Here is a 23,874-nt window from a genome sequence, read left to right as displayed (position 1 = left end):
CCATTTTGTATGTGCCTCATCTTATCGCCACTAGTTTAGTGACTGGAAGGCTTGAACAGAGGCTTGATGGGGGCTTTGTTGGCTGGAAGGTCATCAACACATTCACACACACACATGTTAAAACACACACACACACACACACACTAACACACACACACACACACGTTAAAACACACACACACACACACACAAACAAACATATCCATAGCAAACCCGGTAGACAGATGGAAAGACAAGGGAAGTAATCTGGCATGGTCTGGTTTCACCACACAGCACCAGTCCTCTGTAGGGAACTCAAATGTTTGCAATCACAAGGAAACATACCAGGATATCATAAAGGCTCATATCACAGAAACGACAAGTCGATTGATCGATAGGCTATAATTCAATAATGAAATAAGATTTACTAAGTTATTTTCAAAGCAATAATGCTTAAATAGCACTAGTTCCATTTTCTCAAATGAGAATATTTGCTGTTAACAGAAGATGTCATGTTTTTCTAATATGGTGGAACTTAATCATCACTACTACTCTCCCGTTACTTTAATATACAAATTCCACTATGTAGTGAAAACCATATTATATATATATATATATATTCTTTATTCTATAAATAGCACTGATATGTTTTACACATTTAAAGTAGCCAGTCATGTCTTGTATCAAAGCAAAGTTAAACAGCAGACAGACATATTAATCCTCTTTTCCTTTGTCCAGACTAAATGTTTCAGTAAGAGCATTTAAATGGACTTATGCAGAGAGCTATAACTGGAGCCGTCCTCTGTCTGGCTGTCAGTAAGAGAGATTTGGCTTGATTCATGCAGAGATGTTTGGCTTTAGTGGAGGGCAACATTTGGGCTGTTTCTATTACCTCTTCCTCTTTTCCTCTGGTCTCTGTCGACCTTCACTTGTCTTGGTTGGTGATACGTGTCTGAGAGTTGTCTTAACTAACATAAAGGGGAATTATTCCACTTCTATTCTCCTCGCTTATCACGGCTCCTAGACTTCAAAAGGATAAAGTAGACGCCTATGGATATTAGGTTGTATCATCTTCCCCTTACGTTGCCCTTGATCCGAAAAAATAACCCGCTTTTCGCCGTTTAATATTCACGTTCTGTTAGTTAATGAAAAAAACAACAGTTACGAACATATACTTAAGTGCAAATTAATCACACGAAAAAGAGTCCCCCAGTGTGTAAAGGCCTTTATACAGTTGACTATTAGGTCTATGTAGACATGCAGTGGGTTACACAACCTTTATAAAAAAAGGTGTACCATTTTAATAATGCACGTGCACACATGCGCATGCATCATAGGTGCCCTCCGGTAATAAAACATATACAGTACCAAACTTAGGAGAATCTACTTTACCCCCTGGTTGCGTGTCTGTCTCTGAGATAGGATTTTTTTTGGGGGGGGTGTTATGACTAAGCCATCAGTTGCCATCTGGTTATTTGCAGGCTAATAATCTGGGCTTATAGCTGTCAGTGCAGTTAATGCTAGCCTGCTCCCATCAGTCCACTCCACTGTAAACACATTAGGAAGACCGAGCTGGAGATAAAAATTTAAAAAGTAGCAACGGAGGGATCAATAGGGATCTGCATCCAGCATGACCCAGATCTGGCTGGAATGACCGCACCGGGGCTGCCTGGCACAGTCGTGGAAGTAACTATACCAATCGTAGCCCCAACGGTGACCAATGAGGATCCTCGACAATGCCTCTACCTCACCACCTTAATCGAGCTCTTTATACGAGACCAAACACCTGCCCAGGCCCTGTGCTCCCTCCTGGCCATGTGCTGGTTCTGGCCGTCCGGCTGCGAGGCCCAGGAGAAGCACCTGTTCCTGGGCTCTGTGATTCTCAGTTTGGGACGGTTTCTTAAAGAAAAGCTGGCCCATCTGGCTCGGGACATGGCTACCTGCCTGTCCTGCAAGAGAGATGTCAAAGGGGACAAACAAACGGTAACTATGAGCTGATATGATCCTTTCTTGTGGGAGATTTTCCCTGAAGCAGCTGATACTATAAGTCTTCACACTTAAGCTGCAAACTTTCACACAACTCCCACAACCTTCTGTGTGTACTCGCTAAAAATATCTCAACGAATGTGAATCTGGAGTAGTTTTACAGTCGAAGAATTCATTTTTTTACTAGCATTTTAGCTTTGATTTTCAAAGAGCCTATGATATACAGCAGTATAGTGTGCAGGGTATATTAATTATTACTACTATTGCTACTTTTTGGCTCTTGGGATTGCAGTGTTGGTCAGTCACTCCACTACTTTGGTCTAGACTTAAATATCTCAAAAACTATAAGATGAATTGCCATGGAACTTTGTACATTGTCATTGTGAGCATGTTAGCATTCTGACAGAGCTGCTAGCATGGCTGCAGAGTCTGGCTGGTTTGAACCAGCAAGCCCTCTCTACTTAGCCCTATCCTGTTGATCTTTAATTCAACTGTTCACTTTTAAGATTTATAGTGTAGGCAGACGGGAGTAAGTCAAAAGGTCATGGTGTTACTTTTTGCTCTGTCTTTATTGCCCTCTGTGATGTAATCTCAGCAGTATTCGAATTAACTGTATTGGTCTGGCTAGTAGAGTCTTTATGGGCATGTATTCACTTTCATGGTCACCTTGTGTTCCTGTGGGTCTATTATCTGTTAGTGTCATGTCATCTCTGGCAGTTGTATGGTGTGGATAGTTCAGGGTGCTTTGGTTGCTTCTGAATCTCTCAGATTAAGATTTTTTTCAGGTCAGGAAGGAGAATGGAGGCAGGACAGAGATTGCCATTGGTGATTCTATGGACTTGTTTGTCATCAAGCCATGTTTAATGTTCGCAACAAGCCTTTCCACTTATCCTTTCATTTAGTGATAGGCGTCTTGGTGGAGTAAGAATAGCGTATAGTCCTAGTATTACTTTGCCTTTGTACTGGCAGTCATGCAGTGGATCTGAATAGCCTGAGGGACTCAGTAGAATGGGTGCTTTAATCTGAAGCCGGCTTCATTATAAAAACACACTCTCTCCCAAAGTCCTCTGAGACTTGGCATAATAATATTTGTTTAGGATGAATAATAAAAGGCGTAAATGGGCTTGAGCAGAGCGCAACGGGACCAGCCCTCCCTCTAATCTTCCTCTCCCCTCTAGTTTTGTTTGATTTATGAGCATGCGTCTCCTTTTATTGAGCTTTGAAAAGAAGATGGCATCATGGCACTATAGCCTCCTAACATGGCAAATGAATCACTGGCCTGCCTACCGGCCACCGGGCTTTTTTCGCTTTCTCCCTCTCTCATAGTGTTATTACAAGGCTGTTCCCTGTGAGGGATGGGCAAAGCCAACCCCAGGGACACACCTGTATTTCATCCCCTCTTCTTTATGCCCCCCTACCTGTTTGTTTGTTTGTTTGTGTATTTCTTTTAGCTAAGACGGGGCCTCTCTGCTGGTGATGCGCAAGACTTCTCCTTTGATTTGAGCAGCATTTTATCTGCGCTCCGTACATAATGGATCCATTGGAGCGTTAAAGGGAGATGGAGACAGTGTTTAGTGTTCATCTCACAACCTCCCAGTCTGACAGAGCTGAGCTTCGTTTTTTATGTAAGTGTTTAGAGCCAACACGTGGACAAAACAAATATTTGAATGACACAAATGAGACTGAATAATATTTAGTGTTTTGCATGTGCCAAAAAGTGGGCCAAAATCTGGCAGGGCATCTGATTACAGCCAGCAGTGAGGACCATATGCATGGAGGCCTCAGTATGCTTCAAACTTAAGTGTTTGTTGTGTTGTCTTACAGCGACTGGAACACCCATCATGCCCATTTTACATGGAGATTGGTCTGTTGTGTGGACATGTAAAAGTAGCTGGGATTGAAACTTCTGTTGTTGACTCTTCAGTCACTTTTCACATGTTCAATTGTGAAGAGTTTCACAGTCAATCAAGTGTAACACCTCAAATGCCTATTCGCAACAGACTGTCAGAAAGTGTACGATTCATCACGTTAAGAGTACAGAGAAGATGAAGACAGACTTCTTGGAGAGAGATTAAGGAGATAGTGGGATGCAGCTCGGAGGAGGCTGTGCTTCGAGTGTGGCCCTTTTGGATCAGATAGACAGTTGCCTTTAAGATGTGATTAGGCAACACGTTGTACAACTTATTTTGTTTGTTTGAAGAAAAAAAAGTCCTGACTGAAGGGTGCCTTGGTGAGGGATTAAGACACTGATCATAAACTGCAACCGCTGTTGCATGTCACTCCCAATTCAAAGGAGCTTTATTGGCATGGGATACAGATGTGTACACTGCCAAAGCAAGTGATAGAAAAAAACAAAACAAAACTGTGCATATGATATGTAAAGCTCTACTAGAATCCTTCAATTGGGTCTCCTCCCTTGTTTCCTGTCCTCTCACTATTACCTGATGAATGATTTTTAAATAGTCCACTAGTCTCTCTGAATTTTGGAGGGGAAGTAGAGGAACCTTGACACAGACTGCCTTGTTTTATTATAGGATACCAGACATGACAAATTTGATTATAATAGAGCCAGTTTGGAAAACAAATGAAGTTTTCATGGACAGACCCGTCATTTGTTGTATTCCACGCGAAAGTACTCTGTACAATGTGTAATACATGTCACGTTTTATTCTAGTACAAGGCCATAGCTAACATTCCTGCCTTGTTACCCCCCAGCGGCTCAGAGCCTCCCATTTTTGAGTCAGCCATTCCTCTGTGTGTGGAGGTAACAAGCCAGAACAGTCTGCATTGTACTGATGCTATTGAGAGACTGGACACCAATACAGCCCCGGCCTCTCCATTCAGCTCTCTGGAAGTTACACTGAGGTCACATGGAGCCACATAGGAGGGGAAGAACCAGAGGAAAAGGAACGGGGATACCTGGAGGCAAATGGACAGAGGGGAATATAGGATTGATGGCAGGATGTGAAAGCAGAGAGGTAGGAAGACCTGCGTTGATGGAATGAGACAGACAGTGAGAGAGGACATAGTTGCCACGGGAAGAATTTCCCTCTATTTTCACAAGCCAAGTGGCCAAAACCGCTAGTGATTGATATGCAAAACAGCGAGCAGCAAGCACTTTTTCTCTGCTTACGCTCACAGAACAGCAGGGCACAGGATCAATGGCTCGATCCCCATCAAAGCCCACTCCGCCTCAGAGGCATAGGTGTACTCAATACTGAGGCTTCTGACCTGGGCCTAGCAGAGAGAGGAGCAGTAGTGGACACTAATTAGAAAGCAGGAGGAGGAGGGGGAGAAAAGTTGAAGAGGGGATTGCCCGAACATCACATTAAAATCAGAGGAGGACAGAGACGGACATCTCCAAGACGGTCAAGCCAAATATTCAGTTTGTGGCGGATATTTTCTCCGGTTCGGTCCAGTTGTAAAACCACAGACTCTCTGGAGCCATCATGCCAGCATCCAGGGGAGGTAGGTTGCGTAGGAAGGGCTGCTCACTTGCCCGAAGAACCCAGCGGCAGGCCACAGCAGCATGGAGGCTGCTCTACAGACTGCTCTTCATGGTGAGCAGGGGATTGAGAGAGCAATTGGATATTTAGATTAACAATGTTATGCTGTATATATTTGATATAGTATCACTACTCCTGAAAGTGAGTGGGTACAATAAAGGCTCATTGGATTAATATTGATTGATGTGGATGCTGTATAGGTTTATTTTCTTTCTGGGTAATTTCTTTGGCCACTGTGGGATGAAACTGCAAGTGGATTTATAGAAAAAATGGAATTGTACTTGATGGGAAGGGCACCGCATGTTGTGATGAAATCTCGCTTTGCTTTCACATCAAGGGGATCTAGCGAATGGACATCATACACATGTGTGTATGGCAGTTGACTGAAAATGAAAAGAAATGCAGCTGGACGCCGTCAGAACGAAATCGAGTACATGGAGCCGAAATGACTCAACAGCCTCTTACTTCTTCTTCTTTCTTTTTCTTTAACCTGCAAAGATTGACACAGACCGCTTTTCTAAATTGACTCAGGGGCATACATGGCGAGAAGAGGTAGAAACCTGATCCAGAGCTGTCAGAGAGAAAACCTGAAAAGAAATTCACAGCAGCACTGTCGGTTCCACTTGTCTTCCGTGTCTCTCCGGACTTTTCTCCCGCCTCTGCTGGCTCCCGTCCTCAGCTCTTAATTGGTTATTTGGGCTAGCTGTCAGGCTGTGTTGGTGGGATTGGTGTGAGGCAATCTCATTTCCTGAGTCATGACAGTGTGTAGCTCCCTTCTCTTCTCTTCTTTTCTTCTCGCTTTCTTTCTGCTCACCTCTTCTTGTGATGCTCCAATGCAGGTATCTGCCATTTAGTGTTGACGAAACTCTTACTTAGTTAGGAAGCTGTGTGAGAGGTGCACAATGTTCCTAAGCTTCCAATTAAGCATATATGCTCTCAGTCGTGTGTGTATGTGCGTGTGTGTGTACGACAAATATAGGCACATATTCTTCCAACGTGTGGGTGTGATGAGAATATACTTGAGTTGCGGTGTGTGCTACCAGACAGACCTCCCTTTAACGCGGTCTGCCTGTAGCCGAAACAAACAGCAGATATGACTGTTATCTCTCCCCTTGTCTAAAGCTACCAGCTTCAGCTGCTCTGATATCCTTAACCTCTGTGTTTCCTTCTGGCAATTCCCCCCGTCTGCATGCCTGGCACAATATGGAGAGTACTGAGAGTGTGTTTATCAGTGAATGAATGCTGATGGCACTGTGTGTCGCAGCATCACCAGGGTCTGAAGTATATTATGTGACCTTTTTATCACGATCGTGTGTGTCAGCTCTAGTAACGTGGCATAGGTTCCTCATGAATTCCTTCCGAATATGAAGTGTTACATAGAATAACTGTTTGAAAGAATATTGTTAATGATCCGCTCAGACATTGAAGTAGAAGACATTAGAAAAAATGTATTATGTACTCCAACCAGAGAAAGTAGCACTTTTATAAATAGATAAACCTAAACTCAATTATAAGCCTATAGGCCTTTTGAGCCAAGCTAACAGAATGGCATTGTGTGGCAAACACAACATGTTAGCAGTGTAATTGTGAGCATGTTAGCATGCTGTTAAGCTCAAAGCACCACTGTGCTTAAGTAGGATACATTCTCACAGAGCTATAGATTTGTTTGGACTGTTAATGAGGTTTATTCCGTGTGTGTGTTAACATCTACAGGTATGTCCATTTGCAGTGTATGTGTTTCTTGCGCTCTCAGATCAGAATATCCCCCCCACCACCACAGAGGGAGACGTCAAGTCCCCTTATAATTATCATCCCACATTCAAAAAGCTCCAGAGTGAGCACTGCCGTGGGTGGTGGATCACTTGAAAGAGGCTTAGACCAGACATACATAAAGGACATGGACAGGCATCTCCTTCCGTCCGTCTCTTCTTTTCTCTCTCTTTCATTCTGTCACTTTAACACAGTTTATGTTGCAGCATTGGAGGGCCGTCTCTGGAGTGACCGTCCTATAATGAGCTAGCTGATGAGCTTATTAATGGGAGCCTTGACTGTCTGCGGGCTCCCTGGGAGTGGATGGCAGGATTACGGGTGGTAGCTCACACCAGTTTCAGAGCCCGATGACTCAGACAAGCTTTCACACACTGCACGGAAAGTGTGTACGTGTGCATATCGATGCCTGCAGTGTCAGAATGAAGGGTCCATCGATCCATGCATGTTGCTGTACAGTCTCTAGTAGTTTGCTGCACTCAAATGCTTGCTCATGCGATACCCCACACAAACACTCACAGGAAGGAGGAGAGTGCTGAGCAGCTGCTTTGCCTACCATTGTGGCCGTCCCACTGTGCTGTGTCGCTGTGCAGTGGATCGGAACCTGATATTACAGGCCCCTATCAACATCTGCTGATTGTGGTGACTGGCTACAGATTATAATTCTTCATCGTTATTTACTTGAAATAAGGAGGGCTGGTCATCATGGGGCTATTTTTGGTAGAAATCACATAATAATTGAAGGCTTGTGCTCTACACTGTAGCAAGGCTTGGTGCAGTTGATAAAGTAGTGCTTGACTAGCTTGTCAGGTAAGAAACAAGGATAGATTTTGATTGTGTAGAAACATTTACACGCTTTGTAACATAGAGAGAAGGGAGAGGTTTTCCCCTGCTGCTTCTTCTTTTATGTCCCAGGGAATAGAACAAAGAGGCTGATAATGTTTTTTTTCTGCCACAGTTGACTACAATATATTACCCGCCAAAGGCAAGACTTAGCAGCATGGTGCCTACGGCTGATGCTAATTTGTCTACCACAGGCAAAACAGTACTATATAAAGCGATGCGGATTAGCTTTTTCTGTGGTACACCTCTGTAACTGTGTGACGCTGTATGAGTCGTTCATGGGGTTCCATTTATCAGAGAGTTACATTTTTTTATGAATGAGCAGAGGTATTATCAGCTACATTTAGAAATAATATAATACTTACTATTACAAACTAACACATGACCATTTGTGATCTCCTGGCATGTTAAATCTTCTGCAACTGATGTGACACAAAGCTACATAATTTTCCATTATGGATCTAGAAGAATAATGTAATGTGATATAGGCTAATGCTATCTGCTGGGATATCCAGTTCAGATGTACTGTAGAGTCTTTGATGCAAAGCCAATTAGCATAGAGTGCATAACTAAATCTCCATAACACTTGTAGTATTCCCAGGAGAATCACTGACCATGTGTAGAATAATATATATCATTATTTTATACAGCCATGGAGCTACAATTATTAGTAATGAATAGTTAAATGAGGGAGGTAGTGGACTTTTTCATTTGAATAGATCCTTGAGAAAATGTTTCTGTGCATATGCAGTACAGATTCTGAGTTTGTGATCCTTATTTCATCCAACTGGCTGTTGTAATCCCTGGGCTGCCTAACCTAAATACTCCCTTTTCTCTCTATTTCCTACAGAGTGTTGACACAGTGTGCACTCTCTACCAGTCCTTCCAGGAAGGGACAGGCTCAGGCCCTGGGGGTTTGATGGACGACACTAAGGAACCTCCAGTGAGGCAGGGAGGGGAGTTTGGGTCGGGTTCCACACGAGAGGCAACCCTGCTCAGACCTTGCCCCAAGCATATGAGTGCCACTGAGAGGTTACGCAAGGTCATCCAGGAGCTGGTGGATACAGAGAAGTCCTATGTCAAGGTGAGACTGCAGGGCTTTCACTGTCATGAATATTTGATTTAACTCTATTTGAAATGTGTTTCACTGTCCCATTTTTTTATATTCCTCAGTTATATCATTTTATATATTTTAGCGAGCACCATAGTATCAACTCTTTACTTGACTCATGTTTTTTTTTATTGGATACATTATCATATACAATAAAGGGAATCATCCAGTCCTCAAAGGCAGAATGAAACATTTTGGGAAATAATGCTTTTTTGTTGAGACTGTTGTCATCTAACATTCAAGTCTGTACAATAAATATGTCGAAGGAGTATCTAAGGACTATCAGCACCTTTTAAAGCGCATTCATTAACTGGCTAAGGGTCCCAGCTACATATTTAAACATACAAACATGAGGGTGATATCAATCATCTTATCAAAGTCTCAGCAAGTGAAAGGATAAGCACATTTCCCACACTGTTGGACTTTTACGTTTAGGAGTGACATGGGACAGAAAAGGCTCCTCCATCCCTCCACCTCCTGTCTAGCCCTATTTATTTTATTCCCGCCCAAATCATTTCGCTGCCCTCATGTTTTTCCAATTCGACCTTTTCCCCTCTGACACACATTAAAGATCCGCATCCGTGGTCTTCTTGGCTGCAACATTTCTTTCCCTTTCCTTGTCATCTCCTCATATTTCATTAAGTCCCTTTCCCCGTCCACCCCTCCTCTTCCACTTTGCCGTTGATTTGTAATTGAGTGAGGAGATTGTCTTCCCTGAGTGCCTTGATGCAGGCATGCTCGCCCGTATCCATGCACCACTGGTGAATGTGGTAGTTTGGGGAGGGCAGGAGGAGGAGGAGGAAACTCATAAATCAACCTAATGAGAATATCTCCGCTGATACCAAGACAAGCTACAGCCACATTAAAGTAGCGGGGGGAGAGGAATGGAGATAGAGGGAGAAGATGGAGGAATGAGGTGAGGGAATGTGGGAAGGAGACTGTTGGAGGTTATAAAGGAAGAAATAATTAGTAATCTGATGATGAGGGGAAAAGGACAGACCGGTTAAGGTGTAATATCTGCTGTCGTTCTTTGACTCCTTGTATCAGACCTTCCTCTCTTGTCTTTTTTGCACAGGACCTGGCCTGTTTGTTCGAGATCTACCTAAAACCCCTGCAGAAAGAAACCTTCCTCACACTGGACGAGGTAGGCAGCGAGGTTGTGTGTGTGTGTGTGGGTGTTCTAGTGTGTGAAGTATGGTAAACATTATGAGAGGTGTAGCGCCCGGAGGCTTGTCCTAGGAGGGGGTTGGGGCTATATAGGACGTGGAATTCATTGAGTGTTAATACTCAGAGGTGACGTCGATGAACTCTGCTAGTCCTTATCTCTCTCATTACCATCGTGACTGGCTGGAGGACAAATTAGCATTCACCTACACTGACCTTCTAGCATCCCACTGGGACACACCAATAAAGGCGAGTTTAAGAATAAACCCACCTTTTTAAGCATTCACCTCAGATTCACACACAGAACAGTATAGCTGTCTAATTTCAGTGCACCGCTTTCATTAAGAGAGTGGGGCTTGTCTCCATAAATGAAACTTACTGTATGTTCCTGTGACAACTACAGCATGGTAATGGCCGCCATGTTGCCGATTCCAGCCCTGTGTGCAGTGTGACCTCAAACACAGTACGGCTCTCCAAAGACACACTAGTCGATAGGCCACTGATCACTGGGGCAAATTAAAAGGCCATTATGGGACAGCAGGACGTGTCCAGACACAAAGTAGACAAGAACATGTTAGTCCACAAATTAAGGGAATTTAATGAAGGGAAGTGCTGACCCCGGGTTTGCATGTCAGAGAAGGTGTGATAGACAATAGAAGTGTGTGTGTGCTGCATTTCTGGCAGGGACCTAGCTTGTCCCTAAGTGCCTTTGTCAGAGATGGAGCCAGAAGAGTGGAGGTTTTGTAACACCCCTGGGTCCCTGTCTGACTGACTGTTATGAATTACAAGCTCTTTTTTTTTCTTGGAGCCTCACATTGCTACACACTCTCACTTCTCCCCCTCCTTTTTCTGTCTTTTTCTTTCTCATGCATATCTGTCACCTTCCCCACAATTCCATACTACCTCTTCTTTCTTCCCCTCTTTTTATCCTTTCTCCCATTACCCCTGCTCTCCTGCTCAGATGGAGAGTCTGTTTGGCAGCCTGCCAGAAATGTTGGACTTCCAGAGGGTCTTCCTACAGACACTGGAGGAGAGGATCGCCTCTTCACCTGACTTCAACACTCTGGAGACCCCCTCACAGTTCAAGGTGAGATACACTTACACAGTAACATATAGCCCTATTGACTAAATGTCTGAAGCTTCAACGTGGATTGCATGAGTGTGAGTATACAGGACAACATTATTCTATATAAAAACCAGGTGATTTTTATCCACTGTACCAAAGAGATGTATGATCTTTGAAATCCTGAGCTTTATAAATAATTGAGGTGGTGTGACAGGAGCATCGCTGGCTGATTTATAGGCTTGACATGACAAGGTGTGTGGTCTATTGATTGAGGCCGCGGTTCATTGGTTGGATTGTGAGCTGCCGAAAGCTAGTGTACTCAAGAGGTTAGGTGAGAAAGAGAGGACAGAGAGGGCGTTTGGATAGTCTCCCAAGAGAGGGCGGATAGAGTGGACCGGTCATGACTTCACATGTTGGCACTCTTTCATCTCCTCTCTTTGTACTCATGTGGCTTTGCGTAGCATCACTCTCTCTCCATCTGTGTGTAACACTCAGTCCCTATCTTTTGTTTTTCTCTGGGTTTACAGAAGCTGCTGTTTTCTCTTGGGGGTTCGTTCCTCTATTATGCTGACCACTTCAAGCTCTACAGTGGCTTCTGTGCCAACCACATCAAGGTCCAGAAGGTCCTGGAGAGAGGTAACACACACCTGAACACAAGAATACATACTCCTACAGCACCCAAAAAAAAATAGAGATCTGCAGACGTACCAATTTAAAGTGTCCCACACTGCTTCCTTGCACCAATGTTGCATCAGAGACACCTCACGGCACTTAGCGTTGAATGTTTGACCTCGTCTTACTGTGAAAGTAAATGTCTCACAGTGAGACCCACAGAAAATATCCACCTTTCATTTTGTGAGCTACAGTTTCTAAACATTCAAAGCTATAATTAACCTGTTTTATAGGCAGATACAGCTTAAACGAATGCATGCATTTATTAAAACACAGACTTTGGATAACCTTGTCCACAAACAGTGGTAGTGGAGAGCTTTAAGAAGTTCTTGTGTCGCCCTCTGCATTTGACAGAGTAGAAATGTTAAATTTGACTTATGCCTGCCACAACGGTCGTCTCTCTGACACTATTTTGGAACTCTGCCAAGTGCAGAGAGAGATGCAAGAAGATTGGCTTCTTTGCTGACATGGGGGGGGGGGGGGGTGATGGACAATCTGCCCCCTGTGCTGCTAAATCTTCCCCAGTACTAGAATTTCGTGGCATGTTCCTTAAAGTAAGCAGCAGGATGGATATTTAATAGGATTAGAAGAAGAAAAACACTCAAGAGTCCACAAGGTATCAGAATGACCTACAGGGGAACTAAGTGTGATAAAAAACACTGGTGCATCAGAGACTTTTCTGCAGTCTTGAATATTTTTGAAAGTTAATGAAAATTATTTTTAAATCATTTAATGCCACCATCAGCCTTAAGGAAGATCCTTCACTGTAATCCTTTGAGGACAGCCCTTCATTAGATGCAAATGTAAACCGAATGGTAAAACCCACTACCCACTCAAAGATTCAAACTTTCTATCGCCTATTTTATTTTTATTTATTTATTTTTATTTATTTATTTTTAACTTAGGATTTATATGGTAAAAAATACAGATTGTCACCCAAGAACCCTAGACCTTGGCAAAGTGTTTATTGTTAAGTCGTACGTCTATGGGCAATGCCAAGTCTGCAAAAAATGGCTTTGAGTGATGTGAAAATATTCAAAGCACTCTACTTACAGGGTTCAAAAACCTATTCTTTAACCAAAGCTTTAAATGGCACGGAGTACTGTTTTATACTTGGTGCACACAAGTTTAGAACATGTAGCACAATAATTGCACAGTACAGATAAGAATAGCCAAGTATGCACACACCATCAGTATATACGTAGTCGGCTCAGTGTGTTCACAACCAGCTGATCCAAGGACACAGAGAAGCCCTTAAAGTAATTGTATGCCTGTCTCTGCCATCTTCATCACCCCCCTCCTTTTCCCTTCGTGCCAAGGGCCCTGGGTTGCCTTAGTTTCTCTGTTTATTTGTCGACTTGTTAATTGCCTGCCAATTACTCTGGGAGGTGTCGATGCGGCTGCCTGTCTGTGGCTGGGAGTGCTATAATTAATATTTTAATGGCCCCCCTCAGTAAGCAGCTGGAAGTGTACTGTTCAGGGGAAATGTCATCACCTTTACAGAAGGCTCCTTCTGTATTATATCTGCCATTACGGACTATGCCTTTGCCCTGGCTGTAAACTGAGGAGTCCCAACTTGATCATTTTCATCATGCTGTAAATAAGACAGTTTTAGTATTTAAGTAAGTCGTCACAGTTCTGCTATATCTTTTTATCCTTTTGTTGAAATGGTTTATCTTTAATTTATTATGATACTCAGGGGTGATGTCCTGAGTAGCAGCTGATAATACTGCAGTGGTCATGGAAGGCTGTTGGAAGCCTACACTACCCCCTGCTGGAGGCAGCTTATTGCACCATGATTCTGCACTGGCCACACATCTCTCTCACACATGCATGAGATTGTTGCAGTACATCAGGATACACACATACGCAAAAACAAAGGTAGGCAACTGCTGAAAGGTCCGTATTAATTCAATATGTATATGTTTTTCAGCTAAGACGGATCAGGCCTTTAAGGAATTCCTAGATGCGAGGAACCCCACCAAGCAGCACTCATCCACCCTGGAGTCCTACCTGATAAAACCGGTACAGAGGGTGCTCAAGTATCCCCTGCTGCTCAGGGAGCTGGTCTCCCTCACTGACGCTGAGAGCGAGGAGCACTACCACCTCACCGGTAGGGAGCATATAATCCATATACATTTACAGACACACATGTACACCTACACACAAGAGGGTGTGCTAAAAGGGCCTATTTTCAATAACCAATACAAACACAATAAGTAAAGAAAACCTGATACTGTAATGCAAAGCACCCGCATATACACTGAAGAATTGATCCCTGTAAACACTCCATTCTGTTCTTGTCCCTGCAGAGGCTCTGAAAGCCATGGAGAAGGTGGCCAGCCACATTAACGAGATGCAGAAGATCTACGAGGATTACGGCTCCGTGTTTGATCAGCTGGTTGCTGAGCAGTCTGGACACGATAAAGAGGTAGATACACATTTCAGGAACAGATCTATAATCATTAAGCATAGCAAATATACTGTCTTTACAATTGCACTGGTGACAGTTTCCCAGGACCCCTGCTGCGAAGACTTTTTGTTAAAAAAAAAAAAGCTAAATACTTATCAAACTCAGTTCAAACTACTTCCACCCAGCTAACTATCAGTACATCAGAGTGGAGCTGTTTAGCTCCTTATGTTTACGCAGTCTTCTGTGCGTTGCCTCTAGGGATGAATACATTTACAAATTGATGGAATATTTAGTTGGTAACCACTGCAGTATAAATATTCAAAGTGAATGCTAAATAACGTTGTCTAGGGTACTGTATGTTCTTGACATATTTTAATAGCTCTCAGACAAAAACGATTCAAAGCTTTGCTTGAAAATCAGCTTTCACCCTGTGCACAAACAATAGTTTGTAGTGTCTGCGGAGCTCCATTCATTGACGTGGATACTTAGTATCACAGCAGTACGCACCAGCAAAAAGCCAAAAGTCCGTCTTGTTCTGTCTCTCCCTCTGTTTTGTTTAAAGTCTCGTGTGTGTGTGTCTCTTTTTCAGGTCACAGAGATTTCGATGGGCGAGTTTCTCATGCATTCCTCAGTAGTCTGGCTCAACCCGCATACATCGTTGGGTCGCATGAGAAAAGACCCTGAAATGACCGTGTTTGGTGAGTTCTCCCACCATTATTGCTGTTGCATTCTGGTAAATTGAGTCGCCTCTTTTCCCTTTACACCACACGCTGTTTTTTCTCAAAGGCTTTGGGCACAAATGACCACATGGAAGACAGATCTGTATGCTACCTGTGAATGTTTGCACTCAGTGTTTAAACAGTACATACCAAGTGTATTGGGTTTTCAGAGCCACACAGAATTGTATCTGAAAGGGCACTTTCATTGAATCTCAAAATCCAGAGCTGTAGCGCTTTCAGGCTTTCAGCTAGTATCTAAAATGTTTCTGTGGGTTGCACCGCTTCAGTCGCTTTCCCCAAGAGGCATTCACAGTCAGAACTAAGATGCTGATGTGTTCTCTCTCACCAGTCTTCAAGAAAGCGGTGATATTGGTCTACAGGGAAAACAACAAGCTGAAGAAAAAGATGGTAAGCATTCTGTCTGTACTGTTGCACTCATTTACTCTCACATGCCACAGACTGTGTCTTTGGTGTTAAACTTTAGCATTTTTTTATTTCTCCCCTATGTGGCATTCTCTACGTGTTGACCAGACCAACCGTTCAGCACTTTCTCACGGAGATTCGGACCCCTTTAAGTTCCGCTGGCTCATTCCGCTCTCTGCGCTGCAGGTCAGATTGGGAAATACTGCAGGTAAGCGGCTGGCACACTGCCACATTATCCCCGATAAATCACTCACAAAGTACATCCACTAAATCTTTTTGTTCTTTCTCCCCCTTCATATTTCCCCACATAAACTCATTCTCCTTGCACACACACACACACACGCTCACACACACCCCTTCTGGCATGTTAACTCGGCTCCCTCCCTCCTTATCTCCTTCTGAAACCATAAACCATATTTGGACCGTGTGATTAAAAGCCTCTCCTTTATTTCCCCACTCCCCCAGGAGCAGGCACAGAAAGTAGCTGCATCTGGGAGCTGATTCACTCCAGGTCTGAAGTGGAAGGGAGACCGGAGACAGTCTTCCAGCTGTGTAGCAGGTGAGAGATTAAACTTTCAGGGAGAATCAGGGATTATTAGTGCTGGTAGTGCCATGTATGCATGGATTGCATAGTCCTTCTTTACCCATTACACATGCCCAAAATAGGTAATTTAAAAAATGATAATCAAGATTTATTACAACGCTTATTTGATTATTTTCTACCATTTCTGCTGGTTATAATAAATTGGTATTAACCAAAGTAGCTGAGATCTGGGAACACAGAGACAACGCTAAAATGGAGTCGAACAGGGCAAGAAATACAAGCACTCAGGTGGTCAGACGGGTTGTAAAAATGCCTATACTAACACACTTTATTTGGAGGAAAATCCTATCAATTAAGACTGGCATCTCCGGCTAACGCTTATAATTCCCAAAATGTTGAACTATACCTGTAATGAGTTATAGAGAAAATGTGTAAACACAAGAAAATACATGCGTTTCATATTGTCCCCTATTCATGTAGCATGTTTTTCATATTTAGTTCAAAAATCCAATCTTGTAAAGCCATTTATTTTTATTTCATGGTCTCAAAACACACTTTTGGGTATCTACTGGTTTGGCGTTTCTTCCCACCAATCCTGTTTGCTGTTGTTTTAGCATTTAACAGTAAAAACTGTCTCTACATGAGGATAATGTGCAAGTGAAGCCTGTGACCTAATTGGTAGTTCTCATTAAACACTGTGAAATTGGGATCCCTCCTAATGAATTACATCATCGTTTTCACTGGGGACACAATGGAACTCTCTTACCAATCCCCTTTATCTATATTTAGCTCCCGAAATCAAGTTTAACTGTGTGCTGTGTGCTCACGTTACTATGGTACCTCTGCTGTGTCCTTCTCAGTGTGCCAGAGAACAAGGTCAACATCATCAAGGTGATTCGCTCCATCCTCAGGGAGAGCGTGAGGAGGAACATGAGGAGCGATGGAACATTGGAGAGGGGCAGTAGAGAGCGACTAGTCCCCCTGCGCAACACTCTGCCCTCCTCTGCCAGGATAGGTGAGCTTTATGAAGCGTTCTCTGAAAAAAAATATTTAAAAAAACGGTTTGTTGTTTAATTATGCAGGACCTTTTTCTTGTAATTAAAGTGAACAAAACATGGCATTTGTTTTGAGCACCAATGCCTCCTGTGAAGTTTTCCAGTAAAAACATGTCCAGATAGGGCAGAGGAGTGATTCTTGCTGACTGGATTTTAGCCTTTAAAAATCATCAACTGTGTAATGTTAAGTATGCACGTACTTAAGAGATGATCGTATCTCACTTTTTAGGTCATAAAATGCTAGAGGGGCTGAGGATGCAAGTGTTTTGCTCAGATAAGGGTGGCATTTCTGACTTCCATCTCCACATTTGTTACTAGGTTCCACCAGGGCTTCCTGGTTGTGTAAGCAGCCCTTTGGAGATCCCTCCGCCCAGGCTGCGAATCCCAAGCTGGGGCCAGACTCAGATGAGGGGAGCCTGAGCAGTGGAACCTACAGTATGTCCGGGGCTCCTCCACCTTGCATCTCCTCTGAGTCTCATATCCTCCCTGTCCAGCAGAACTGGTCTCAGACACCTGGATCCAACTCCAAACCCCGCTCCACCTCTGCCGTGAAAGAGTCTGATATTTTAAGTGATGAGGATGATGACGGCTTTAGCGAGGGGGGAACAAGGAGGGGCAGTGGAGACAGCAGTTCCCCAACTAGCGCCATTGAGGCTCAGTTCCTCGAACTTAAACTCTCAGAGGATGCTGCACCGGCTCCCTGTGTCCAGCCTGAGGGGGACACTCCAGAGACCCAACCGAAACTGATGAGGGGACACTTCAATGCTGTTAAAAGGAAAACCAGAAGTTTCAAGAGGAGCCAGGGTGCACTATTGAACATGAAAGCACACAGCAGGTCACTGGACAGCCAGGCGGATGCAGCATCGCCAACAGGAGTCATGGACATCAACGCGTTGCTTGAGAGAGAGTTCAGCGTCCAAAGTCTGACTTCTGTAGTGAATGAAGATTGTTTCTATGACCCACCTGAGAGCTGCGCCAGTGAGTCTGAAAATGCCACTTCCTCATAGGTGACTGGATGGACAGAGCATAACTACAGTACACTGTACCAGGGCCACAATGGTAAGAGACATGAGAGACTTTACCAGTGTGGCTGCGAAGCTGTGCCTCAACTCAGAAATCGGCACCTGCCTGCTAAAAGTTAGCTGAAAATGATCTGTTTTGATGGAAGCCTATTGGCTCTCCTAGAGAGGTGAAGAGAGGTGGTTGAATCTGTTAAGCACTGATGCCTGATTAAGTGATTCCCTCAGCTTTCTTTACCTTTGCCTCCTCCCATCATACCATCCGAGGCACATGTTCCATCCTAGTTTCCCCTGCAACTCACTGAAAGAGAGGACCATAGTGCATGAGGGGCCACAGGATACTGAGGCGAAAAGTTTTTGAAGGCCGCCACACTGGTGCTGGTGCAATGTTTGCCGGCCAGCAGGCTTTCACACTGAGGTCACGGTTCAGGGTCGGTAAAGTATTCATTTGAATTAGCCGTCACAAAACCAAACGTATTGCAAATGGCATTTTCGTTAAAAGATAAATGAAAGGTGGCACTGAGTGAAGGCGATCATACACTAATAAGATCCACCCAAAGAGCTGTGGCGGTCATGCCAGACCTGAAAAGAGATGACGTCAGCTTAAACAAACAGGAAGGGCACAGCCTTTCGCAGCTAAGCCTTTTTACTGTATTTTGTGCACTAAAGTACGTTTGCCTATATATTTTTATCTGTACAGGTTTTAATGTTATTAATGCTGTTTTTTTTAATTTATTAATAGGTTTGATTATGTATATCTTAGCAAACTAACTTTTTGGGTGAAGGCTTGAACCATTGGCTAAAGATTTGGTCCATTAGTAAAAAAAAAAGAAAAAGAAAAGATGTAATAGCGTTTGACATTTTTTAACTTCATTTTAAATGCAGCCTACAGGATTTTGGTTATCTTTCCCTGAAGATTGTAATTTCCAGTGTTTGCATTGGAATGTACATGTGTTTTTGAGATCTGGCTGCTTAATTGAAGGATTTAAATGGCAATGACGTTTAAAAGCCAATGTTTCTTTTTATGTTTGTGTCCTGTATATAATCTTTTCTATCTTTGAAACATGTATGTATTCTATACATACTTGACACTGTACAGGTAAGACAAGGCAATAATTTGTGATATTTTTGTAAAAGTTTTGTTTGCCATAGCAAGTACATGTTGAGGTACTATAAAAAAGGCAAACCCGAACTACATTATTTCCCTTCTCAGCTCAACTTTACCATGCCTTTAATGCTAGCATACCAATGAATGTGAATGCCCTATTCTTATGGAATTGTTTTATAAATAAAAGTTTTATCGGTGGAACGATGCCTGGAAAACAATGCTTTCAACTTGCCCTTCTAAGTCTGTCAGTTCAGATTGTATTGTTCTTTATGTTCCACTGACAGGTAAAGCCGTGCTGGGAAGTAAGTGTCTTTTGTCAGACTTGCTCCCTTGGCTCAACTTGCCAGCAGTCCCTGATTAGCTGTCATAAGAAATACAGGTAAAGCAAGAATAAAAGGTATATCCTCAATAGAATATATCATTATCTGACAGAAGTAGGGCATAGTTGCATAAAAAAAGAGCTTCACTGCAATGCTTGGATTTCGATGGTTGGATGTGTGAAATTAACCAAATTACATGTTGGGAATTGTTTTATTACCTGGAGCACATTTGACATCTTTACAAGGACAATTTATTTGTCTTTCTAGAACTTATCTGTCATATTAAAGCTAGAGGTCTGAAAACAGATGCGTAAAGTTTACCCCGTGGATGAGAGGGCCGGTTCAATTTTATTTACAGTGCCAAATCATGACAAAAGTTATCTCAAGACACTTTACATATAGAGTAGGTAAAGACCACACTATGATTTATTTATGATTTACAGAGACCCAACAGTTCCCCCATGAGAAGCAACAAGTCGCACTGTCTTTAATATTAAGGAGGATGGGCATCTGTCTTGACCGGTTGGGGAGGAGGAAAAGGAGAGAAGGAGAGAAAAGAGACATAGACCGACACACAGACATACAGTCCCAGAGATGCAAGCAACCACAAGAGTAACTAACTAATAATATCTATAGTAATGACTAACGTGTTGTGGCAGTTAATATACCAATAAGTGGTAGAAAAACCTACAGCTAAGGTGATAGAAAATGATCATTATGATGGTAAATATGATCAATTATATGATTAGTAGTAATAACATACTATACTGCAGGAGTATGGGGTGAGGGGGTTTCTTCCGTGGGCCATCCAATCTCTGTACACCCAAAGCGAGAGCTGTGTCCGGATCCTCGGCAGTAAGTCGGATTCGTTCCTGGTAGGGGTCGGCCTCCTCCAGGGGTGCGCTTTGTCACCAATCCTGTTCGTGATTTTCATGGAAAGGATATCGAGGCGTAGTCGTGGTGGGGATGGGTTGCAGTTCGGTGGGCCGAGGATCTCGTCTCTGCTTTTTGCAGATGATGTGGTCCTGATGGCGTCGTCGGTCAGTGACCTTCAGCACTCACTGGATCGGTTCGCAGCCGAGTGTGAAACGGCTGGGGTCATGAAAGCTGGGTCATGACGAAAAGAACGAGGTCCCGGGTACAAGCGGCTGAAATGGGTTTTCTCAGGAGGGTGGCTGGAGTCTCCCTTAGAGAGAGGGGGAGAAGTTCAGCCATCCGTGAGGAACTTGGAGTAGAGCCGCTGCTCCTTAGCGTTGAAAGGAGCCAGTTGAGGTGGTTCGGGTATCTGGTGAGGATGCCCCCTGGGCGCCTTCCTAGGGAGATGTTCCAGGCACGTCCAGCTGCGAGGAGGCTTCGGGGAAGACCCAGGACTAGGTGGAGAGATTATATCTCCACACTGGCCTGGGAACGCCTCAGGATCCCCCAGTTAGAGCTGGTTAATGTGGCCCAGGAAAGGGAAGTTTGGGGTCCCCTGCTATAGCTGCTGCCCCCGCGACCCGACCCCGGATAAGCGGATGGAGATGAGATGAGATAGTAATAACAGCTGTGATACAATAAGAAATATGACTGACCACCACAGCAGGCACCACCACGATCAGCAGAGACCTGCGACACAACGGAGCACAAAATCACTCCGGGGAAGAATGCAAATTAGTAACATGCATTAATGGTACATGAATGATACAGCCAGAGCGGGGAGAGAAGCTCAGAGTATCAGGAACGCTCGCCTACTTACACCTATGGGTGATGTGGGGGGAAAACTCTGTTGTTTGTGCATATGCAATGAACAGCAACCCTCAGTATTTGGCCAAAATGGAGTCCTGCGTGGGGCAAAGGATTATTTCATGATATGGTAAACAGAACTTCCAGACATCTGTCGTGTTCCTCTCAAGGAAAGCCAGAGTACTTCTTAAAGTTTAAAAATTTTATTATAAAAACAGCAAAGAATCTACAGCCTGGCCAGGGAGTCTCCCCGGGGTCAGAAGCCGCTGGCATCTTGGCTTTTGTTGCCGCAACCACCGAAGCACCAAGCACCAGGAAGAGCACCGACCCCCTCCTTCACAAAGCATTTATAGCGCAATAAAGTCATTGAGTTGATGTGATTGGTTCAGAATGTTGCTAAGGCACTTCCTGGTTCCATCACTCCCAGACTGAGCTCTCATTCGTTCACGAGTTGAATCCTCCGCCCCCTGGTCACACGGCTCCTCCAATGAACCACCTCCTGTAGAAAGAACACTCCCTACTCCCGAATCCAGCCTTCTGGGGGGCTGACCCCCCGCGTTTTACTGCAACTAGTTGTAAACTGGAACTTATCTGCAACACCCTTTAATTATGGCATATAGTTGATAATGTGAAAGCATGCTAAATCATTTTTATTTAACTTTGATACGTACACAGTGAGTAATAACAAAACTTCATTATTGTGTGTTAAAAATCAACACCATGTTTAAATAATCCCCACTGTGGCTTTCTTGGCTTGTTTTTTGGACGCACTATACTTTGACTTTTCCTGACTTTTTTTAAACAAGTTATGCTATGACTGTTTTAGACAGGCTATCCTATGAGTGATTCAAGCATTTTTTGGACATATTTTTTTGACTTTTCTCGACTGGTAACCGATAAACAGGGGAAGCACCTTGTGTTATTTTACTACTTTGCTTGGTGAGAAAGGGGTGCACTTAACAACCTGTGACAAATCACCTGGGAGTGAATCTGTCATGATGGTGGCAGGGTAGCAGCTACACTGAGCTGTCAACTGGCTAGAAAGAAAGTTTGATTTAGGTCTGATGTGATTTATCATTAGTTATCGGGTTACCATGCAATAACAGACAACCGTGTATCAAGGCTCATTAGTAAGGATGTGGTGGGCCCAGAAGGATTGAAAATGTAAAATATTCTCCAATCACCTCTAACCTACCAGAGTCTTTCCCTTTTGAGTCCTAACACGTCTAAGCATAACATAAGTTATCAGACCACACAGCCTGCTAGAACAAATGTGTTACCACGTGTGTGAGATGGCGACAACCTACATGTCAATGCATGCTACACAATATTTTGGAGGGCCCATGTTATACTTTTTACTACACATATGTGGAAGTTATAGTTACTTTGCATATTAATGATTGACAACTTTATAGCTATTTTATACAAAACACATCATGACTCATTGATCCAATTACCGAACAATTACACTTACCTCTATTTTTCATCATAAATGTATCATAAAAATGCAAATAGAAACTTTAAATAAGTCGGTTGACTCATTTACTATAACCTTTTTCTGGTGATATCAATGTACTCACTTATTTAAATTACTAAGGCAGGGCTTTTCCTTTAAAATTGTACCGTTTACATTGTAGTAATAATATGCTTTTTATAGTTTGCCCCTTTTGAAAACTCACGTTACAGAATGTAGTGCCTTTTAAGTAGTCATGGTTATAAATGATTAACTAATGTTAAGACACAAGGGGTTCATTTGTCTAATTTTTTACCATCTGAAAAAGACGAGTTGGATATGTTTCCGATACCTGACAACTGATAAGATGTGAGGATGTGGCCAGTTTTGTACAGTAGGCAGCTGAAGAGTTATTCATGGATAAAAGAGAATAGTAGCGCTTAAAGATATTATACAGTCTCAACAAGTATATCTCAGTGTGGCAATTTAACTGTCTCTACTAGCTACAGCTCAGGTGTATCTCATCAATTACTTTCCCCTGGCGTGTGATGTCAGTTCTCACCCCTCCAGTCTCTTCCCACGCATGCTATCATCATCTTTCAAAATAAAAGCTTATAACACAAAACCACCTTGTGTTTCTTTAGGCTGACAGAGCGATCTTGATACCACACAGTTTCCTGGCTGCCAACATGGCAGTCCTCATGCATACCTATCTGCCATGTAGATCTGATGAAATCCTGATTGTGATTAGAGATTAACACCCACCAATCATCAAAACTGATTTAAATTCTCACCCTGGCAAGTCATCCTTAGCCTGCCATCTGCCACACTGGCAGGCAACAGGCCTGCCATGGTCTGTTGGTGATAATCTTTTCTAGCTTTCAAAGAGGAATATTTAAAACTTGTTACAACACTTTTATTGATGTATTCTGTACAAGAAATGTAACAAACGTGCATGACATCAGTGCCCCTACTAACATGTATGATATTCTGTACATTTTAAA

At 43.2% G+C, this 23,874-nt stretch overlaps 1 protein-coding gene across 4 annotated transcripts in view; it reads left to right on the top strand.

The window, feature by feature from the left end:
• Nucleotides 1–19,539, top strand: part of tiam2a (TIAM Rac1 associated GEF 2a) — an 88,354-nt gene extending 68,815 nt beyond the window's left edge. For all 4 annotated transcript variants that reach the window (XM_083924271.1, XM_083924269.1, XM_083924268.1 and 1 more), the window contains exons 16-27: nucleotides 8,932–9,165; nucleotides 10,268–10,336; nucleotides 11,318–11,443; nucleotides 11,950–12,058; nucleotides 14,028–14,207; nucleotides 14,407–14,525; nucleotides 15,097–15,205; nucleotides 15,576–15,634; nucleotides 15,758–15,857; nucleotides 16,115–16,208; nucleotides 17,054–17,208; nucleotides 17,567–19,539. In XM_083924271.1, the coding sequence (XP_083780397.1) occupies nucleotides 8,932–9,165; nucleotides 10,268–10,336; nucleotides 11,318–11,443; nucleotides 11,950–12,058; nucleotides 14,028–14,207; nucleotides 14,407–14,525; nucleotides 15,097–15,205; nucleotides 15,576–15,634; nucleotides 15,758–15,857; nucleotides 16,115–16,208; nucleotides 17,054–17,208; nucleotides 17,567–18,255 (2,043 nt within the window). In that variant the 3' untranslated portion in view covers nucleotides 18,256–19,539. The remainder of the gene's footprint in view (nucleotides 1–8,931; nucleotides 9,166–10,267; nucleotides 10,337–11,317; nucleotides 11,444–11,949; nucleotides 12,059–14,027; nucleotides 14,208–14,406; nucleotides 14,526–15,096; nucleotides 15,206–15,575; nucleotides 15,635–15,757; nucleotides 15,858–16,114; nucleotides 16,209–17,053; nucleotides 17,209–17,566) is intronic.
• Nucleotides 19,540–23,874: the final 4,335 nt, after the last annotated feature.

This window comes from Echiichthys vipera, assembly GCF_963691815.1.
Source record: "Echiichthys vipera genome assembly, chromosome: 12".
Lineage (NCBI taxonomy): Eukaryota > Metazoa > Chordata > Actinopteri > Perciformes > Trachinidae > Echiichthys > Echiichthys vipera.
The sequence above is the reverse complement of the archived record's forward strand: the minus strand, read 5'-3'. Positions and strand labels throughout refer to the sequence as shown.